This window comes from Gobio gobio (genome assembly GCF_949357685.1).
Source record: "Gobio gobio genome assembly, chromosome: 8".
NCBI lineage: Eukaryota > Metazoa > Chordata > Actinopteri > Cypriniformes > Gobionidae > Gobio > Gobio gobio.
The window spans coordinates 30468381-30490264 of record NC_137114.1 but is presented as its reverse complement, the minus strand read 5'-3'; the positions used below and the strand labels follow the sequence as shown (position 1 = coordinate 30490264).

Below are 21884 nucleotides of genomic sequence, written 5' to 3'. Positions count from 1 at the left end.
GGTGTAATGGTGATATTTTCTTGGCACACTTCGGGCCTCTTAGTACCAATTTAGCATTGTTTAAACGCCACAGCCTGCCTGAGTATTGTTGCTGACCACAGTGTAATCTTCAAAAGGCAACTTCCAAGCAGGATAACACACAGTCACAAAGCTCAAATAATCTCAAACTGGACATCCAATAGAGCACCTTTGGGATGTGGTGTAATGGAGATTCGCAACATGTATGTGCAGCTGACAAACCTGCAACAATTGTGTAATCAATATGGACCAAAATCTATGAGGAATGTTTCCAGCACCTTGTTGAATCTACGCCACAAAGAATAAAGGCACTTCTAATGGCAAAAGCGATCCAAGTGTATTTAAATTACGCAAATGTGTTTTATTTGCTTTATGCATGCCATACATTTTTGCATGCATAGCTCACTTTTCTTCCTTTTTCACATCCCCCTCCATTATCCCATAAAAAAGATACATTTAGCTGCTCTTTCAGTTTTCAAATTAGAACCACAAATATGATATTGTTTATCATTAGAACTTGCTTTCGATCGTCCTTTGCCGATAATGTCACTGTAATTGTAGATCTATTTCGGTTTGTTTCAGCATACAGTACATCTCACAGCCACACAAACATTTACAAACAAATCAGTGAATCATCAATCAGGTTCCAAAAATCAGTTTCATGAGTGACTAATATCTAAACTAACACAGACCCATGATGTGTTAAATAATCATATATAGGCTATGTGATTTTAGATTTTTTTAACTTTTTTTTAAAGGACAGGAATAAACATTAACATCCTCCTCAGTGCCTCACACCAACCTTTGAACCAGTGTGATGTTCAAAAAGCTGAATGTTCTGGCAAGATTTCAAGAAAAAGAATAAGAAAGAAAATGTGTTATAACAGCTGCACTGAGTTTCTACAAAACTGGGCTCATGAATTTTAATATTGTAAACATGTGATGAGTAATAAAATATACACTATTTTGCCAAACATTTTGGGATGCCTGCCTTTACCTGAACATGAACTCCATTCTTAATGCGTTGAGTTTAATATTAAGTTGGCCCACCCTTTGCAGCGATAACAGGTTCAACTCTTCTGGGAAGGCTTTCCACAAGGTTAGTGTATATAGTGTGTTTATGGGAATTTTTGACCATTCTTCTAGAAGCGCATTTGTGAGGTCAGGCACTGATGTTGGACCTGGGCCTGGCTCGCAGTCTCCGCTCTAATTCATCCCAAAGGTGTTCTATCAGGTTGAGGTCAGGACTCTGTGCAAGCCAGTCAAGTTCCTCCACACCAAACTTGCTCCTCCATGTCTTTATGGACCTTGCTTTGTGCACTGGTGCGCAGTCATGTTGGAACAGGAAGGGGCATCCCCAAACTGTTCCCACAAAGTTGGGAGCATGAAATTGTCCAAAATGCTGAAGCATTAAGAGTTCCTTTCACTGGAACTAAGGGGCCAAGCCCAACCCCTGAAAAACAACCCCACACCATAATCCCCCCTCCACCAAACTTTACACAATGCAGTCAGGCAAGTACCGTTCTCCTGGCAACCGCCAGACTCATCCATCGGATTTCCAGAGAGAGAAGCGTGATTGGTCACTCCAGAGAACACGTCTCCACTGTTCTAGAGTCCAGTGGCGGTGTGCTTTACAACGACTGCATCTGACGCTTTGCATTGCACTTGGTGATGTAAGGCTTGGATGCAGCTGCTCGGCCATGGAAACCCATTCCATGAAGCTCTCTACGCACTGTTCTTGAGCTAATCTGAAGGCCACACAAAGTTTGGAGGTCTGTAGCTATTGACTGCAGAAAGTTGGCAACTTCTGTGCACTGTGTGCCTCGGCATGCGCTGACCCCGCTCTGTGATTTTACATGGTAAAATCACACTGAGTTGCTGTTGTTCCCAATTGCTTCCACTTTGTTTAATATGGAGTTGGCCCACCCTTTGATGAAATTTTAACTAATGGACTTATTGCAAAGGTGTCAACCTATCACTTTACCACGAGCTGCTGAGAGTGACCATTCGTTCACAAACATTCACAGCAGTCTGCATGCCTAGGTACACCTTTGGCCATGGAAGTAATTGGAACACCTGGATTCAATGATTTTGAGGGGTGTCTCAATACTTTTGGCAATATAGTGTACATGTACATGTGTGAGTGAAATCTATCTGTCCTTTAGCTATAACAATGTGAACAGAGAGCTTAATACTTATTCTTATACCTAAACATGTAAGTCACAAATTAAACGTTTGTTACAATAATGTTTCCTATCATCTGTCAAATAAATCTTGCCCATACACCAAGCTGTCTCCTTTTATTTTGTTTTAGTTCATTTTGTATTATATTAAGGATGTGTGCTAGAGATGAATGAATATCAGAACATCTGTTTTTATCATTTTCAACTTTAATTAATTTTTAATCAATCAGGAATGCCTAATTCTACAAAATATGATTCAGAGACGGCTTTTGTTTCTTTTAATCATCAGAAATGCTAATGTAGTCATGCTAAAAGCTTAGTGCCTGACTTTTACTATGAATTGTGGCATTTCTCTTTCTCATTACTGCAAAACATGGTCAGCATGTGTAGGGATTTCTTCCTTCAAGGTGAGCGTAAAAATGAGTTTCTGCCCCATGAATCCCTGGGGAAAAGGTAACAGATTTCATGTCGCTTCCAAACAATCTCCGTCAAACATTAGAGTCAAAAACATTAGTAATCGCTGTTACAGCCAGCTGGGAATAATAAAACGTAAATAAAATACATTTCAAATAATAATAAAACATAAAAAAAAGAAGACAAATACATGATTTAAATAGATAATTTAGAAAAAATGTTTTCCCAATTTAAATATAATTAATATAATATAATATAATATAATATAATATAATATAATATAATATAATATAATATAATATAATATAATATAATATAACATAATATAATATAATATACAATATTTGTAGGTGTATGTAATGCTTCAGCAATTATTTTTGCATTGGAAAATGTATAACTTTCTAGAAAATGACTAATAAAATACCTGGGATATATCCATACGAACAGTCACAGCTCTACACTATTGTTTTCAGATTGAGATTGAAGTTGTTTGGATGAGAGTTGGAGGTGTGGTAAAGTTTGATTCCAAAGTAGTATTTGACCTCGGAGCATAAGCCACCTCAGGTAAAGGCACAATGAGATGGACGGCTATCCCTACAGCTAGGATGAGAAGAGCAGCGAGGGTGGTCAGACCCCTCCTGAGGATCAGCTGAGCGGTGGAAAGCAGAGCTGTGGGCTTTTCCTCCACGTGAGCCACATCTGACTCCCCATCCTGGTCATCTGAGTTCACAGTCATGTACTCATTCCCATTCTGAGAGCACAAGACACAAACTCAGTTTTCAGAGACGCTTTGCATAATAGATATAGTAAAAGTCACCAGACATACCTCACTGTGCCTCGTAGTGAGACTATCAGGGGACACTGCAGAGATTTGACTCTTTCCAGCTCGTTCCACTGCCTGAAATGTTATGTATGTACCACACATCATGTTATATAATTCAGATGAGAACAGAAATTAATTAAAGTCAGCATGAAACTGAAGATGTGATAGTCTTATCTTCCATACTGTGATGTATATCTGAGTGAAATGGCTTCTTGAACAAGGAAAAATGTAGGACGGGACTTGATATTGTCCATCTGGAATTGATTGGATGGTTGTGGTTTGCTATTGCTGGGATCTCATGTGAGTGACAGGTTGTTCCTCGAGAATAAATACAGCTGAAATTAATTAGACTGTTTTTGGAGTGCAAAGATGAATCAATAGTTGCAAGAAAGTAAAGACCAATCAAAATGTAAATAAATTAAAATATGAATACATCTTAATACAATCATAATCTGATTATTTATATAATGACAACAAAAAACTATTTATTTGAAATATAATTTTTTATATTTATTTCTGTTTACATAATTTTGGCAGTGCAAGCTACTGGATAATTTTAACAACAATTTTTTTGTCTGTTTTAGCAGTGAATTCAGTCTGGCTTAATTTTTATATTTAAAAGCCACTTTTCATAATCCAATCAAATCCTAATGACAAAATAAAGTCCCATTCTACATTTTTTTCTCACTGAATATCTGTTTCACTCAAAATTACACATTACGGAAATACTGTAAAATAGATAATGAAAACCTGAAATAAAAAGCACAACTAAGAATGAAATTTGCAAAATTAGCCAAAGTAGAAGAAGAATAATAGAAAAAAGAGGACTATTACGAGAGTGCTGCCTTGCAAATGCTGTAATAAACCTGGCCTACCTCTTTGGTCACTCTCTCCCAGTTGAGTCTAAAAATGACTGCAATGAAAAAACTGGACTGCACACAAACACAAATGAGAAGTCCCAGCCAAAAGCCTATCAAAGCAAAAGAGGACATTGCTCTAGGACAGCTGTTATCTCATTACAGAAATGTTTTAATGAATGCTGTTCTCTGCGCTCGAGATGTATTAATGCAATTCTGCAGGGACCTGTGCTGGGTCCACTCATGTTCTCTACGTGCTTCAACCCAATGAAATTATGATTTATAAAGCAGATGCTAACATGGTGACTAGAGAAGATGACAAGTTCACAGAATATCAACGAGTACAATGAGTGACAATGTAAACTGTTAATACGATCATAGAAGGAAAAAACGAAGGAAAACAAACCAACAACGTCTAATTTGGCTGCAAACATGAGAGAGGTGCCAAGTGGAAGTCCAATGCAGTAATATCCAAAGAAATTAGCTACGGCTGCAATCTTCTGCTGTCCTGATCCCAACAGAATACCCATGCTGACACACTTTAAGAGAGAGTAAAAGAATACATTTAGACATTTACAGACTTTATCTAAAGGACCTTGCATTCAAGCAATACATTTTATCAGGTTGTGTGTTCTTCCAGTTGAGCTAAACAAACACTGAAATGACCGTGCTGAAAAAATCGTTTTCCAGTACAAGTCTCTAAATGTACCTGATGACCAAAACTTGCCCAAGCTGTTTTTTTTTAAGAAAATTTATTTTCTATTTTGAAGTTGCCAATGGGGTAAGACAAAAAACTGTTGTTAGAATTATGCTCCAAAAAAGAAAATACAATTTCCCAGGGGGGCGAGAAAAATAAACTTAATTCAAGATATACACCGATCAGGTGAAGTGAATAAAACTGATTATCTCTTCATCACGGCACCTGTTAGTGGGTGGGATATATTAGGCAGCAAGTGAACATATTGTCCTCAAAGTTGAAGTGTTAGAAACAGGAAAAATGGACAAGAGTAGGGATTTGAGGGAGTTTGACAAGCTAGACGACTGGGTCAGAGCATCTCCAAACCTACAGCTCTTGTGGGGTGTTCCCGGTCTGCAGTGGTCAGTACAGGGCCGGCCCTGACCAATTTGCTGCCCTAGGCAAGATTTTACTTGGTGCCCCTTGTAAGGTTTAGCACAACATGTTATCAGTCTAAGTTGTGGAATTACTACTGTTTTATTTTTGTAATGCATTGATGTTTTTAATTTTTATTTTCATTGTTGTTGTTTTATATGATGTGCAGTCCATTCTACCCCGTCATTATGTTCATGATATTATTATTATTTTATTTTTTAAAAGGCTGATGATAGTTAAACTATACAAAAATAGCACCTATGCCACATTACAGCCGTAACACAAATAGCAAGAGTAATAGCATCCAGCATTCATGCACAAACTATTCATTGAGAACTAGCAAAAGTGTTTGTTTTCCAGTAGATGGCAGCAATCTTCCACTAAACTATGCACATTCATGTTTTCACCATGAATTAAACTGAGAAATGTAGATATTTAATGTGAATTTTAAATCAAATGTTGCTATTTTAAATAAACCTGTATATAAATATCATTACTAATTTTGGAAAATACATTTTAAAATTGCCATATGTCCCCTTAAAACTGCACAACTGTAGAGTAAAAACATTAGGCTATTAAAAAAGTGATATTGCATGCGTTTTTATTTACAAAATCACACTGGCTGTGGCCTCTGGAGAACCCAGAACAGCTGTTTGCATAAAGCTTAAGGTAAAACTGGAATGAATTAGCGAACATTAGAATTTTACCACTATGCAATTAAATAAACTGTACATTCATTAGCCTACATCACGTTACCTCTGTCTTTACACTGCAAAAAATGCTCTTCTTATTTAGTATTTTTTTTTCTTGTCTCCAGTCCAAATATCTAAAAATTCTTAAATCAAGATGTATTTACTAAAATGACATTAGATATTTTTTCTTGTTTTCTGGGGGGGGGAAACACTCAAATGAAGTGAGTTTTTGCTTAAAACAAGCAAAATGATCTGCCAAATGTGGCGAGAAAAATTATCTTATTTCTGTTTGGGACGGAAACAAGAAACAAGATTTAATCAGAAATATAATTTTTCTCACCCCAGATTATTTAGCTTGTTTTAAGCATAAACTCACTTAATTTTGATTTTATTTTCAAGTAAACAAGAAAAATATATCTTATGTCATTTTACTTATCTAGTAAATGCATCTTAAGAAGTTTTAGATATTTAGACTAGAAACAAGACACAAATAGGCCTATAAGTAAGAAGAGAATTTTTGCAGTGTATCCTCTATCTTCCCTGCATCAGAGGGCTTCTGTCTTTTTTGACACTACAATTCGGCCATCCGTCATAAATAATCAGGCAACTTTCACCGTGTCTACACCTGAAGCGAGCGGCCAAGCACCCTAAAAAATGAAAGCAATCCTGTCTACGTTAGATGCGGCGAGAGGCGACGCAACACAACAAATTCCCAACGTTAAACTGATCGCGCGTTATATTTCTGACGCACTTCAAGTAGCTCGGCGGGGGAGATTTATGAGGCGCACAGGGAAGAGGCGGGGGACTTAGTTAAGTTAATATTTCGAATTAATATTAATAACATAGTATCAGTAATACATTTTGGCGCCCCTATGGATGAGTGGCGCCCCTAGCATTTGCCTATTCCGCCTATGCCACGGGCCGGCCCTGGGTCAGTATCTGGTCCAAGGAAGTAGCAGTGGTGAACCGGCGACAGGGTCATGGGCGGCCAAGGCTCATTGATGCACGTGGGGAGCGAAGGTTGGCCCGTGTGGTGCGATCAAACAAACAAGCTACTTTGCTCAAATTTCCTTTCATGGAAACGGTATTCCCTGGTGGCTATGCGCCCTACCACAAAGCAAAAATGGTTCAGGAATGGTTTGAGGAGCACAATAACGAGTTTGAGGTGTTGACTTGGCCTCCGAATTCCCCAGATCTCAATTCAATCGAGCATCTGTGGGATGTGCAGAACAAACCAGTCTGATCCATGGTGGCCCCACCTCACAACTTACAGGACTTAAAGGATCTGCTGCTAACATCTTGGTGCCACATACCACAGCTGTCACAATTCACCAGTGATTTCCACCAAAGGGCACTCCACCCCGGACTGTCATTCCATCAAAGACTACATTACCCATAATCCTTTGCCCGGACTCATCAGCACTCATTGTTTACACCTGTGTCTCATTTACCTCTGCCTATATATAGCCTGTTCACCCTGTCATTCTCTGCGAGGTTTTGCATGTTGTTACACTGCATCTCTGAGCGTTTTCTTGGTTCATGGCTCTTGGTTTTTGGATTTCTCGCCTGTCTTTGGATTACCCGTTTGCCTTTGTTCCCAGCCTTGTGTGTTTGTTTGTTTGGACAGCCTGCCTGTGTTTTGACCTGTTGCCTGTAACTTGGATTAAGTATCTGGATTGTCCCTCTGCATTTGGATCCTCAACCTTTTAAGTGTCGGAGCAGTACGTAACAGCAGCACAACTTCAGGGGTCAGTCAACACAATATTAGGTCATAATGCTATGCCTGATCGGTGTATTCACAAATGTATCTTATCTAAAAAAAGTAAAAGCAATGCAAAGTACTCACAACAAGACAATCAAAGAACTGAAGCACACAGTAGACGTTCAAGAGTTTAGAGACAAGCGCCACAATACGCCTACGAAATAAGACACAATCATCAGTGCAGTACGGTCTAAAGAACATCTTTCTGATAAAGAACATCAGTCTGATTGGGAAAATAATAATTACCTGTCTGATGTAAATAAGAAACCAATGAAGGTTTTTGTTGATACTAGCACAATACCTTGCAAAACAGCCAGGGCAGCTGCATCCAGATGATAAAAGGAAAAGAAAAAAGACGTGTCAAACTTGAGCAGACAATGAAAGATGAATGTGCCTCAAAGGAATATGACTGTTTGTAAACCTGTGCAGATGAGCGAGACCTTGCTGGTGCGGATCGCTCCGGCCGTATCTCCAGCTCCAAGTGCATTGCCAACACGCACACATGCGGCACCTTGAATCCCTAATGGAAACTGACATCCCAGTAAAACATGTTAAGAAAATAAACTACCGTTTGGGGTCAGGGTCATTTTTTTGATGTTTTTTTAAAAGAAGTCTCTTATGCTCACCAAGGCTGCAATTTACTTGATCAAATATACATTAAACCAGCAATATTGTGAAATATTATAACAATTTATAAGAACAGTTTTCTATTTTAATAAAAATGTAATTTATTCCTCTAATGGCAACGCTGAATTTTCAGCATCATTACTCTTCTGTCACATGATCCTTCAGAAATCATTCTAATATGCCGAGAAACATTTCTTATTATTACCAAGGTTGAAAACAGTTATGGTTACTTGACTAATAGAAAGTTTAAAAAAAAAGCATTTATTTAGAACATTTTTTTTTTGTAACATAATAAATGTATTTACTGTCAATTTTTTTCAAATTCAAGTAAAAGTGCAATTTCTTTAAAATCTTACACTGTAAAAAAAAATCAGGTCTCCAATTGAAAATTTTCTAGTGACTGATCACATCTAAATTTTTTAGTTGGCCAAATTGTATTTCTGTTAATTAAATTGCATCAATTCACAGAAACTAAATTTTTACAGTGTACTGACCCCAAACTTTTGAACAATAGTATATGTGCAAAGATAGTATTTCATAATTTTTTAGCTCTGTTTCTTTATAACCTATACTTGTTTGTCTGGTTATGTGTCAAGTAAATCATTGTTTGATAAGGGAAGTAATGGGAGAAGAGAAGCATGTATTATGTTCTTTCTGAAACTTTAAATTGGGGAAATATTGGGGCTTGAATTACCATGTAGTTGATAAAAGCCAGCATAATGACTGCATGTTGAGCTGCAAGGTCCAACTCTCCCAGCATGCCTGAAAGAGGCAAACATAAGGGAATGTGTTTTATGATATCATAATATTGCATTTGTGCATTTAATTGGTTTCTATTTCTTGTTAAAGCTTTTACACAAGCCTTTTCTATTTTCCTGTAGCAATCATGCATGAAAAATAATCAGAGGCTAAAAGTAATAGCCTGAAACCACATTAAGCACTACATCCAAACAAACATTGTAATTCGAGGACATTCTTCGTGACTAGGCCTAATAAAAGGCATAATTCTATTATATTTTACAGGCAGCAAGGGATTTGACTTTATTTCTTAGAAATGACCTGCTAGGAACCCTCCAACTTCATAAATCCACCACTCAAAGCAGAGCATCATGGTACTGGGGATGGCAAGTTTCATATATCCATCCCACTCCTGCAGTGAGTCACATGACCAGCCTGTGGTGGGCAGAGAAAGACATTGCAGACACAGATGGAGTGGTATTTTATGCATTTATTGAAACGTAGGAAAGTTTAACTAGCTAGTTAACTGACCTCCCCATGTTTGAACGTGGAGATTCTTCCAGCGAATATATAAATAGAGGAAAACACAAATGTAGATCTGAGATATGGTATTGGCAGCAGCAGATCCACTGAAATACAAATACCAGAAAAATGCATGACTTTAAAACTATATCCTTGTATGGTTGGACATATAGTAAGCAAAATCAAAGAAAAACTGTCAAAGAAGGATTATACACTCACCTAAAGGATTATTAGGAACACCTGTTCAATTTCTCATTAATGCAATTATCTAATTAACCAATCACATGGCAGTTGCTTCAATGCATTAAGGGGTGTGGTCCTGGTCAAGACAATCTCCTGAACTCCAAACTGAATGTCAGAATGGGAAAGAAAGGTGATTTAAGCAATTTTGAGCGTGGCATGATTGTTGGTGCCAGACGGGCCGGTCTGAGTATTTCACAATCTGCTCAGTTACTGGAATTTTCACCCACAACCATTTCTAGGGTTTACAAAGAATGGTGTGAAAAGGGAAAAACATCCAGTATGCGGCAGTCCTGTGGGCGAAAATGCCTTGTTGATGCTAGAGGTCAGAGGAGAATGGGCCGACTGATTCAGATGATGGAAGAGCAACTTTGACTGAAATAACCACTCGTTACAACCGAGGTATGCAGCAAAGCATTTGTGAAGCCACAACACGCACAACCTTGAGGCGGATGGGCTAAAACAGCAGAAGACCCCACCGGGTACCACTCATCTCCACTACAAATAGGAAAAAGAGGCTACAATTTGCACGAGCTCACCAAAATTGGACAGTTGAAGACTGGAAAAATGTTGCCTGGTCTGATGAGTCTCGATTTCTGTTGAGACATTCAGATGGTAGAGTCAGAATTTGGCGTAAACAGAATGAGAACATGGATCCATCATGCCTTGTTACCACTGTGCAGGCTGGTGGTGGTGGTGTAATGGTGTGGGGGATGTTTTCTTGGCACACTTTAGGCCCCTTAGTGCCAATTGGGCATCATTTAAATGCCACGGCCTACCTGAGCATTGTTTCTGACCATGTCCATCCCTTTATGACCACCATGTACCCTTCCTCTGATGGCTACTTCCAGCAGGATAATGCACCATGTCACAAAGCTCGAATCATTTCAAATTGGTTTCTTGAAAATGACAATGAGTTCACTGTACTAAAATGGCTCCCACAGTCACCAGATCTCAACCCAATAGAGCATCATTGTGGTGGAACGGGAGCTTCGTGCCCTGGATGTGCATCCCACAAATCTCCATCAACTGCAAGATGCTATCCTATCAATATGGGCCAACATTTCTAAAGAATGCTTTCAGCACCTTGTTGAATCAATGCCACGTAGAATTAAGGCAGTTCTGAGGGCGAAAGGGGGTCAAACACAGTATTAGTATGGTGTTCCTAATAATCCTTTAGGTGAGTGTAAGTGTCCTGTGGTTTATGGATGGATTGCATGTGATTGTTTTTATACAACATTTTAATAAACAATACGTTTATATTGAGTAACTTGCATTTAGAAACATTACGGTGAGTTACTGCATGCATTTTTTCTCCACCAAAGAAAATAATCCCAAACACACAATGGCATTTTGCTTTGTTCCTGAATCATCAGTGCTTTGAACAAATCGGTTTAGCGAATGATACAATGAATCACTTATCAGTTGATAATGGCTTGCGTCACTGCCATTCACAAATCCTCCCCATGGCCTCATGGGATAAAGTGTACACCAGATCAGAATCTCGCCTACTGTTTTATGAATACCGTAAATCTGTTTTTCACCTACTGTATATAATAGGAAAGTATGCGGAGTGATATATCCCTACTGCCAGACTAAATATTAGGGATCTTGGAATGGCGCTTGGACAATCAATTTCAAGGACAGTAACTAACTGTTGAACTAACTAATGTACAAAACCAACACATATTGTGTGTAAATGAGTGAAAAGGATGACAGCCCCTTTAGACTTACTATAACCCAAGGTTTAACCAGTTGAGAAGGATGTAGTTTGTCACCACATTTGCAATGTTGGCTGCAATGGCTGCATACATCTGAGGGAGAATCACACCCTATGGGCCCAAAACACTGTTAAAGCATTCTTTGGATTTACAGTCACTGCTGTGACATTACATTGAGTGACACGCATGAAGCTACATTTATCATAGAGCAAGAAGATCTTTGTCAGTAAAGATCACAGTTGGAAGCTGACTGTGATAGGATACTCTGCAGGTCTTAAGATCTTGCATGCAACAATGCTTTTTGAAGAGCTCGGCTAAGGTGCTTTTCTATCTGCCAAAGAAGATTGCATACCTGGTTCTGGAGATAGGCTACTTGCAGCTGATGCAAAAACATAGCCTGTGTGAAGAAAAAGAGAAAGGGAAACGCTGCTGGTTAAAGGGGTGGGGTGTATGTGTATCATATTTCAAGATATATTTCAAGATAAGTCAATTATATGACTGTGCTGACAAGAGGAAAATTATGCTATTTTTTATGACTCACTGGGACTGCTGGCAGGTAACAGACTACATAGAGTTGAGCTATCCTGAAAAGGAACACATTTGTAACTGTGATGTCGAGGACAAGACACCATAAATTATTTAAAAAAGAACGCTGCGAGTTATCACACAGCAGAATAAATCTGCTGCACACTGTCATTTCCATCCTGGCTTGCATCTAAATTGAGTATTAGAACGTGCGTCTGTGCACATTAAAACGCCTCATTTAACAACATCGTCAACATTTATTTAGGAAAGGAAGTTGCAAAATATGTTTGCTAGAGATAGGGAGGACTGTCATTCTCAGACACTATTTGCTCAAAACCTTGGGGATCTATAGCTTTACACTAACATGAATAAATATTGCTCATTTTTTTGGTTCTAGTCAAAATGATTTATTCTTTCGCAATAATAAACAAGGTTTTATCAACCTAGAGTTTATAGGCTGATGACTCACTTGCAAAGTGTAAACCTGCAGCCTTCTAATGGACCTTTAGCCACCACACCATGACATTTTAAATCAGTATTTTTGTCTTATCCAGTAAAAGAAAAAAAAATTGTTGTTCTGGAGTATATATCTTGTCTTGAAGTTTTGTCCTATCTGCAATTTTTCTACTTCCCACTTCTGAAGTTGCGATTATGAGCTTGTCGCGTTCAAGTGCATTGTTGTTGAAAAGAACAGGAACCATGGAGGACACCACATTTATTCTTGCCTATTCATTTGAAAAATCTTATGAAAGCCAAAATGATATTTAGCGTCCTATTCATTGATAACCATATAAACATTCACCATCTATAGTCAGCTTGCTGATGATTCTGAAATTTCGGTCAAATATAGGCTTTTTTTGCTAGGTATAATACATAAAATACTCTTAAAATGATAGTAAATATGCACTACTTTAACGACAAAACAAGGCAATGTAGCTGTCATGGAAAACCCTCCCCTCCGTCATGTCGTGGCCCGCCCATCTTGGGAACTTGGGTATTGGTGCATTCAAGTCCCCCTGGTAAGTTTGTATTTACAAGTAGGGAAGTTGTGTTTACAGCGGCAGGTGTGTTCAAGTCACTTTCGTCGGAGTAATATGGCGGTGTACTTTCGCTCAATTAATTACACAAAAATACAGCAAGGTTCTTAAACTCTTAAGAACAAACAATGTGCATCAAATGTGTTTTTTTTTATGTTTTTAATTAATTTATGAAGCCTCTGTAAACTTTATAGTTACAGATTATATTGTTATATTACAATGCTATCATATTTAGTTGTAACTAAAAGGCCAGACAATATCACTGCTAAATATCTGATATGATTTATCACAACATTTACATTTGTCAAATCAACTTCGATATTTAATGTGGTTCAGATAACATACTACTTCGAGTTTCTATTTATTGAACCAACCTCCTTTTAACTCAAATTTTGAATTTCAATGAACTCAAAATGTAAAGGCAACCAGGTAACTTACTTTTTTAAGTTAAACCAACAATCATTTTTTAGTGTATAAATATTGTGGGTTCTCACTGACATGACCCCAATTTGTAAACATCAGAGCTTCCCACTAGTATTTACGATTTTGTGGTGGCATTCATGTGCGTTCAACTTGTTAATATGATCTCTACGACATGACTTGAATGCACCAATGAACTTCCCAGTGGTAAACATGACACCAGAGGGCGTTCATGTGCAATTCTTAAATGGGAAACTTGTATTTACGATAATTCCGATAGCATGTGAAGGCAGCTGCTCTTGGTAAATTGCATTGGTCATTATGCAAATTATCCGTCTATGTCGGTGTTCTTTAATTTACCCATCATCAGTAGACCACACAAAGAATTTTCCATTCCCATCTGCACATTTTTTTGGAATTGCGCTCTCACGTTAATTTGCGCTGTTTAGTAAATATGGCCCTATGTACACTAGTAGTAATTAAGTTGTTACACTTTATTTTGATGATCCCCTTTAGATATTCTGTTGACTATAAACAATTGCACCTATGTCAATTCACTCTCATTAGAGTACTAGTAGATTGTTAGGGGTATGGTTAAGGTTATAAGGGGTAAGGGTTAGCAGAATAAGTTGACATGTACTTGCAAAGTGACTTTTAGTCAGTAGAATGTCTGATGGGGGAGCATCAAAATAAAGTGTTAGCAGATATTAAGCAGACAGTCTACAAATACTAAGCAGAGTTAATTGACATGTAGGTGCAGCGTTACTTATAGTCGACAGAATGTCTAAAGGGGACCATCAAAATGTTACCAATTTATTTGTTTTTTGAATCACCTGGCCACCTCTGGGTCTTGACCCAGCAGCAGAAGGAGGGGTTGAGTGTTGATGAGCAGAGCCCAACAGGGCAAACAGAAGAGCAGGAGGATCAGGACACTTCTCTGCAAGATGATGCCAACACGGCACAGGTTCTTCCCACCAAAAGTCTGAGGGGAACACAAGGCACAATCTCAGAGAAAGCACTTTAAATTGATACTGTATTCCTGAAATGTGGCACCTATTTGCAGGAGTACCAGTGGGGTACAAAAATGCAGCATTTTTCTTATTTACTAAAACATCTGTCAGTACAGAATTAAATTAATTAATTAATTAGCCCCAGGTTTTTGAACCCTAGCTCTTCAGTGTGGTCTGAGACTTTTGGACCCCACTGCATATCCACACACATTTTCATACCTGAGAGATAAGGGTGTCCGCTGCCAGCGCAAGACCTCCACCTGTAGCTGCAGTTGTTATGTTTATCGTCTGATAAATCAGAATAACAAGCATCAGCTGCTTCTCAGCCATGCTCTGAACTACTTCAGTACACTAGCTTCAAAACCAAAAGCTTCTGATATGTCAAAACCCCCGATGGCTGAACTTTACGATACTGTGCCAACATTTGCATTTCATACACCAATGTTTCTCTTTTACCACAAAGCAAACAGTATGCAACACTCCAGAGGAACAATAAGCAGACTGAAACAAACTCACAGCTGAGGCCATTCCATAACCAGCCAGCACACTGTTTCCCAGACGACCGCAAAACATTGTTATGACAAACGGCAGGAGATAATTGAGAATGCGCGATGCAACCTGGAATGACAACCTGAGAATTCTCAGTGAATGATAAGTATATGAGAGCACTAAGCCGTGTGGAGGAAATAATGACAGTTCTTTGCTTTTCTGGTTTGCAGATTTATTCTTTGCCACATTGGGTGAACGTTTATGTTAATATGAATACATGAATATTTTATGCATATATATGCACATGAAACATATTAGTGTTAGTGAGAGAAAATAAAAAAGTTCATACCAGGGGTCCAGTCATGCGCAGGATGTTGTAGAGCTCCTGTCTATATACCAGAGGAATGCAACGTCTCACAGATCTACAGCAAAAAAGCTTGGAACTAGGCTCCATTGACGAAGCTTCAGTCCTGGGACTTGAAACATCCATGAGCTCCATCGACCTGATCTGCAGTGAGGGCAGAGACGCAATAGGGGACAATCCTGCTGCTGCAGCTGTGTTGCTAACAGGTCAATGTGGCAAAGTTGCACCATCTTAAAAGCTTACTGATTAGTTAAAGCCACATTCAATACAGTATGAGCAGATGTGTTTAAGTTTGCAGTTAGATGACCTGAATACAACAGAGATCATTTGAGGAATATGTTCTGCATGTGCCATTACACTCTAAAAAATGCTGGGTTAAAAACAACCCAAGTTGGGTTGAAAATGGACTAACCCAGCAATTGGGTTGTTTTAACCCAGCGGTTGGGTTAAATGTTTGCTTAAAACAACCCAATTGCATTTTTTTGAGTGTACAGTCAGGACTTTTCATAGATGAAAGAGACTTAGATATGGTTGACAATATGCATGTTTATTTGTGCCATTTTAATGCTGCCTTCTATTGTGATTATTATCGTAAATACGAGGACATGACAAATTTGACATGAATGCCCTTGTCAAGTCATATTTAGCACAGGGAAGCTCGGGGATGATTTTGATAACCAAGTTCCCAAGTTGGGCGGGACATACATGCAAATGATGGACGGGAGAAAGATTGCTGCTGTGACTGGTATTCATTATAATTTCCACAGAAGCTACATTTAACGTCTTGTAGTTGAAATTGGGCATATTTACAAATGATTAATTATTTGAAGCATATTGTGTGTTTTATACAAATTGGAAATAGCCTGTATTTGACCTAAATTCCGGAATTTTCAGCAAGCTGACTATCTAGATCAGGGGTGTCCAATCCTGATCCTGGAGGGCCACTGTCCTGCAAAATTTAGCTCCAACCCCAATTAAACACACCTGAACCAGCTAATCAAGGTCTTATTAGGGATACTAGAACAGGTGTGTCCAATTCTGCTCCTGGAGGGCCACTGTCCTGCAGGGTTTGGCCCTGTCCCAAATGGCACCCTAAACCCTCACAGTGTTCCTCTGAGTCCGCACTTTCACGACGTAATGCCGCTTTGACTGCCAGGAAGAAGTCCGCTGCGTAACCCGCACCAGTGTGGGCTCGGCAGCAGTGCGCATCGAGGGCGCATATCGACCTCAAAGGGGGCGCTTGCGAGCACCCTTCTGAGACCTAAAATGACAAAAGGGACATAGGGACACCCTACACTCTAAAAAAAAAAAAGGTTCTATATGGCACCAAAAATGGTTCTTGGCTCGTAATCATAGGGGAACCTTTTTTAGTGCTATATAGCACCAATTTTGGTGCTTCAGTGGTTCTTCAGCGGTTCTTCAGAGGTTCTTCAGCGGTTCTTCAGAGGTTCTTCACCGGTTCTTTGACTAAGGTGCTATATAGCACCTCTGAAGAACCGCTGAAGAACCACTGAAGCACCAAAATTGGTGCTATATAGCACTAAAAAAGGTTCCCCTATGATTACGAGCCTTTTTTTTTTAGAGTGGAACCTTTTTTAGTGCTATATAGCACCAATTTTGGTGCTTCAGTGGTTCTTCAGCGGTTCTTCAGAGGTTCTTCACCGGTTCTTCAGAGGTTCTTCACCGGTTCTTTAACTAAGGTGCTATATAGCACCTCTGAAGAACCACTGAAGCACCAAAATCGGTGCTATATAGCACTAAAAAAGGTTCCCCTATGATTACGAGCCTTTTTTTTTAGAGTATATGGTCTCGTGGACTTAACGGACACGCGCACACAGCGGCCATTGTAAGTCCACAAGACGAAAGTGCACATGAAGTGTGCCATTTGGGACAGTGCCTTTAGCTCCAACCCCAGTTAAACATACCTGAACCAGCTAATCAAGGTCTTATTAGGGATAATAGAAAATTCCAGACAGGTGTGACGCAAGTTGGAGCTAAACTCTGCAGGACAGTGGCCCTCCAGGACCGACTTTGGACACCCCTGTACTAGAAACTTCTAGGCGGGTGTGTTGAGGCAAGTTGGAGCTAAACTTTGCAGGACAGTGGCCTTCCAGGACTGAGTTTGGACACACCTGATCTAGATAGTGTGGTGAACGGTTGTCAATGTGGCGGTATGTGGCTGATATGAAGCGCGCGACAAAGGAATAAACAAAATAGTCTTTAATTATAACTTCCAACTCAAGAAACCTCGTAACATAAACAATACAGGACATAGAACTAACTAAAACTGAGGGCTTAAATACATGAGGGCAAACAAAAGAGCTGTAACAGTAATGATTCAATCAGTCATGTGGCTGGATAGACCAAAGTCTGAACACCTCACAGCCCTCGTGACTTGTCTAATCAAATCATACTTAAACAAAGGGCCTGTGTGTTACGCTGATTAGATCCGAACCGCATCATGTAGCTGCAAGAGATTGGAGAGTTGAACTCTTTGGGCGTCGGCCTTCCCAGGGCCGGATTTACCACCAGGCCGATTGGGCCGGTGCCCGGGGGCCTCCGACCTCTAGGGGGCCTCCAAGACCCCACTAACTGTGTGGCTTCATTCCTTTTTTTTTTCTTTTTTTTTATTAAAATAAAATGAATGAATGAGTGTGTGTGTATTTGTGTTAACAATAATTTATTTGCACACAAAAAAAAAGTATCATGACCAGTGTCGGCTGTTTCTGATGAGCTTACTGCGGAAACTGTTGATAGCTGCAAGACAGGCGGTAGAAGTGTGAAAAAAAAGAGAGTTGAGGACATCGAAAAAACAAACGACATGGATAAAAAAACAGTGGAGCCACAAAACGGAAAGTAAAAAAGGGAGAATGATACCAGAGAGGATTTAATTAGCATTATTCCAACCATCTCCACTTTTTTCAAAAGTCGGCTTGACGCAGATAAAGAGCCTGCACGGCGCGCCGGCGGTGACTGGTAGGTTAACGCAGGCTACATTACCGTAGGCATCTATTACTTTTCCCCCTTATTAAAAACCCTGATTAAATGCCCGGATCGGCGCAGAAGCCTTCCGAATCTGCGTCCACCGACCCACCTCCTAAATAAATATTTTTTTCTGATTTAGCTAGAGGCAAGCCCAGCACCTTTCATAAACTAAACTTTTCATAAGATTTCACCACCCATCTGTCCCCGTACGATATGTTGCTTTTTAATCATGTAACGTTGTTGTATTAATGTTGACTGTTCTTTTGTATGACCTGATACGCGTTCGAGGCTGTTATCAATGCAAAGCCTAATATGTAGGACTCATTCTCTAGTTGAGGGTAGCCTATTCACGTAGCCTAATATTTCACATATTTTTTTCTTTCTATAATTCTATAATTATATCTTTCGTCTTTTCCCGTCAGATCACTGCAGAAGTATCGCTTTGTTGTTTTTAATCTTTAAGCTAATATTTAATCGTTAGGCTGATTAAATCACAATTTTATGTGATTACAAAGCGCTTATTTATGCATTTTACATAAACGATTTGATCATTTCACATGATCAATCCCAATGATAGCCTAAACAATTTTGATATTGAAGGATATGGAAACAAATATAGTGAATGTAGGCTATGCAATATATTATGTGCAAAAAGGTGGTTAATGCTTTTGTTTTTAGATTCACTAAAGGCTAAACTTTAGTAAAAATTAAAATAAAACAAAAGCACAAACTAAATATTAGCCTTCATTTGAATACCCCATTATAATGGTCACTTTTATAAAAAATATACATGTAGGTTTAAAATTCTCCAACAAATAATTTAGTAATATGTAGCCTATATTTTAGTCCATGGGCATAGGCCCTTTTTAGGGGGGCTTCAAAATATTTGAGAAAACCAATCAAATCAGAGTAGGCGGGCTTTATGTTCACACAGAAGCTGCTGAGGCTGAGCGCAAATTTTGGCAGCACGACTTGACGTCAAGTGCGAGATATGAAGCTAAACTAAACATTTCATATTTGACAGCTGCTTCTCTAAGTCAGAAATGTTCACTCAAATGAATAAACTTTTGTCTAATTTCGATATTTTCAATTGAATTGGCCAATGTAATGTCATTTAAAATATAGCTAATTAACAAATAAGAAATATTAACAAAGCCGTTTTCATCCGATTAGGCATAAGATTAATAGTAATGAATGTGTGCATATTGTAAATTAATAATTCCATTTGTAGCATTCAGTAAATAAAAAAGTTCAGCTTTTTTCACAGCCTGTATTAGGCAGATTAATAATGAATGTGTGCATATTGTGAATTAATTTAATACATTTAGTTACCTAGCTTTCCTAGTAGCCTTCAGTAAATTAATATGTCTATGAAAATGATTCATAACACATATAAATATCAGTAAAACATATGTTTTACTGTCTTCACTGACGAAAATGGAAAAACTTTATCATTCATATCTACCCACTAACATGGTTTTCAAGGTTTTGCTATATCAAATTTTTTGGCGTTCAGAACAACTTAAAATGCACATATGCTAGATCATAGAAATCAAATTTTTCTCGGGGGAGCAAGCCTTTTCTTTCTACGGTTATATTAAAATTTTCTTATATATACAATTATATATATATATATATATATATAGCCTAAAAATTTTTTTTATTTTTTTACTTTTTTTATTTAATGAAATCAAACAAATGTAGCCTATATTTGAATGTAATTTTGAGAAATTTTTGTAATTTTGATTTTCTCAAACGCATTAAACAGCACAAATCTTTTACACAGGGCAAACTGCTTAAAACTTGTTAACTGTGTTACCATTTATTTTGAAGCCCTTAATATAAGCTTGTGTCATGTTTAGGACAAATTGTTTTTTAAGCTGTGTGAGTTTGGGCCACGAGTTCTTGGGGGCCTCCGATTTTGTGCCCAGGGGCCTCTGCTTTCTAAATCCGTGCCTGGGCCTTCCCCTCTATTAAAAACTGGAACCGACCGTCAGCTCTTTGCATTTCCGCCACCACAAGGAACGGACCTCTTGGCATTTCGCCTTGAAGGGGAAGACCAACCCTGGTCTTCCCAATCCTGAGAGAAGGCCTCCCCGCACGGAGAGAGAAACCGGCAGACTTCTGGACTTTCCTAAACTTCAAAGAAGTTCACCTGGGACTCGCAAATCCTTAGCGAACTTCCCTGACGATTCAAACTCAGACACTTACACGAGAAGCCGTAGTAATGCAAGTATTCTATTTTAAATCAAACTGCTTGGAAAAGGTTGTCTGAATTATGAATTTATATGAATTTCTTGTGGGCTCTTGCGAAAGGACTGTGAAGCTGTCTCGGTCTCTCTCTCTCTCTCTCTCTCTCTCTCTCTCTCTCTCTGTCTCTCTCTCTGTCTCTGTCTCTCTCTCTCTCTCTCTCTCTTGTTAATTCTTCTTCCCTTTTTATTATTCGTTAAGTTTCATGTTTCCTTGTTTGGTTTGTACAATATTGTTTGTTTTCTCCTACATATATATGCATATTTCCCCGAATGAATCGTAGCTTTGTAAACTGTAGTTGTTTTATTAAAACCCAATAATTGCATTAAATTGAATCCGTATTGTTTTGCTCACAAATCTCGAAGTCACTGAAGCGTAAGATCTAAGCTACCCATTTAAGCTTGATTTTCATGTAGTACTACTTCAGTAGTGCAGATCGTACAAACATAAGAGATATTATTTGTCCTGATCAAAGAGATCAATGTTTCTTAAGGTTTGTAAGATTGATAATTGATGAAGAAATCAATTTGGATAAAGGTTACTTTTAAATGATTAAAGGTTCCGTTATACGTAAATTTTGTCTGTACAACAAGCAAATAATATTCATAATTGAATTAATTATTCCCCAAAACTCATTGTTGCTACAGAGCTGATGAGTTAATTAAACTATTCAAGCGTGACAAGACAAAAGTATCAGTATCAAGGTGCATATTGACTAAATTCAAGCATTAAAGAGAAAACAGTGTCTTCACTTTTATCTTTTTACACATTCATTTCCCACATATAATTGAATGAGGAAAGGAAAAAAAAAGAATAAAAAATCATGCTGACTACTTGAACATAAATTTTGCTTTCCTTTCTTTCTGGCCAGCAAATTTCTCAATGACTCTGATTAAAGTCAGTCATCTCAGTAGTGTCATGACGTTTGCATTGTTCAGTCAGATATTTGAGGTATCTTACCCCCGTTGTTGTCCACAAAACTTCAGTACCGACACTTTGAAATAAAAGACAGGGAAAGCAATAAAGGGCATTGCCAACAACACATCCAGCCAGCCACCTAAGTTTCTCTTAACAAGCACGTGAAGCTCCGAGTGTA

The 21884-nt window shown here is 38.4% G+C and overlaps 1 protein-coding gene across 1 annotated transcript; it reads right to left on the bottom strand.

The window, feature by feature from the left end:
• Nucleotides 1–3084: 3084 nt before the first annotated feature.
• Nucleotides 3085–15030, bottom strand: LOC307130363 (multidrug and toxin extrusion protein 1; the record flags this gene model as incomplete). Its single annotated transcript, XM_079823327.1, has 15 exons — nt 3085–3366; nt 3442–3513; nt 4314–4408; nt 4702–4834; nt 7945–8014; nt 8107–8182; nt 8282–8390; nt 9182–9249; nt 9547–9660; nt 9757–9854; nt 11722–11819; nt 12061–12105; nt 12250–12292; nt 14524–14672; nt 14920–15030. The coding sequence occupies 15 exons, from the start codon at nt 15028–15030 to the stop codon at nt 3085–3087; spliced, it is 1563 nt and encodes a 520-aa protein (XP_079679453.1).
• Nucleotides 15031–21884: the final 6854 nt, after the last annotated feature.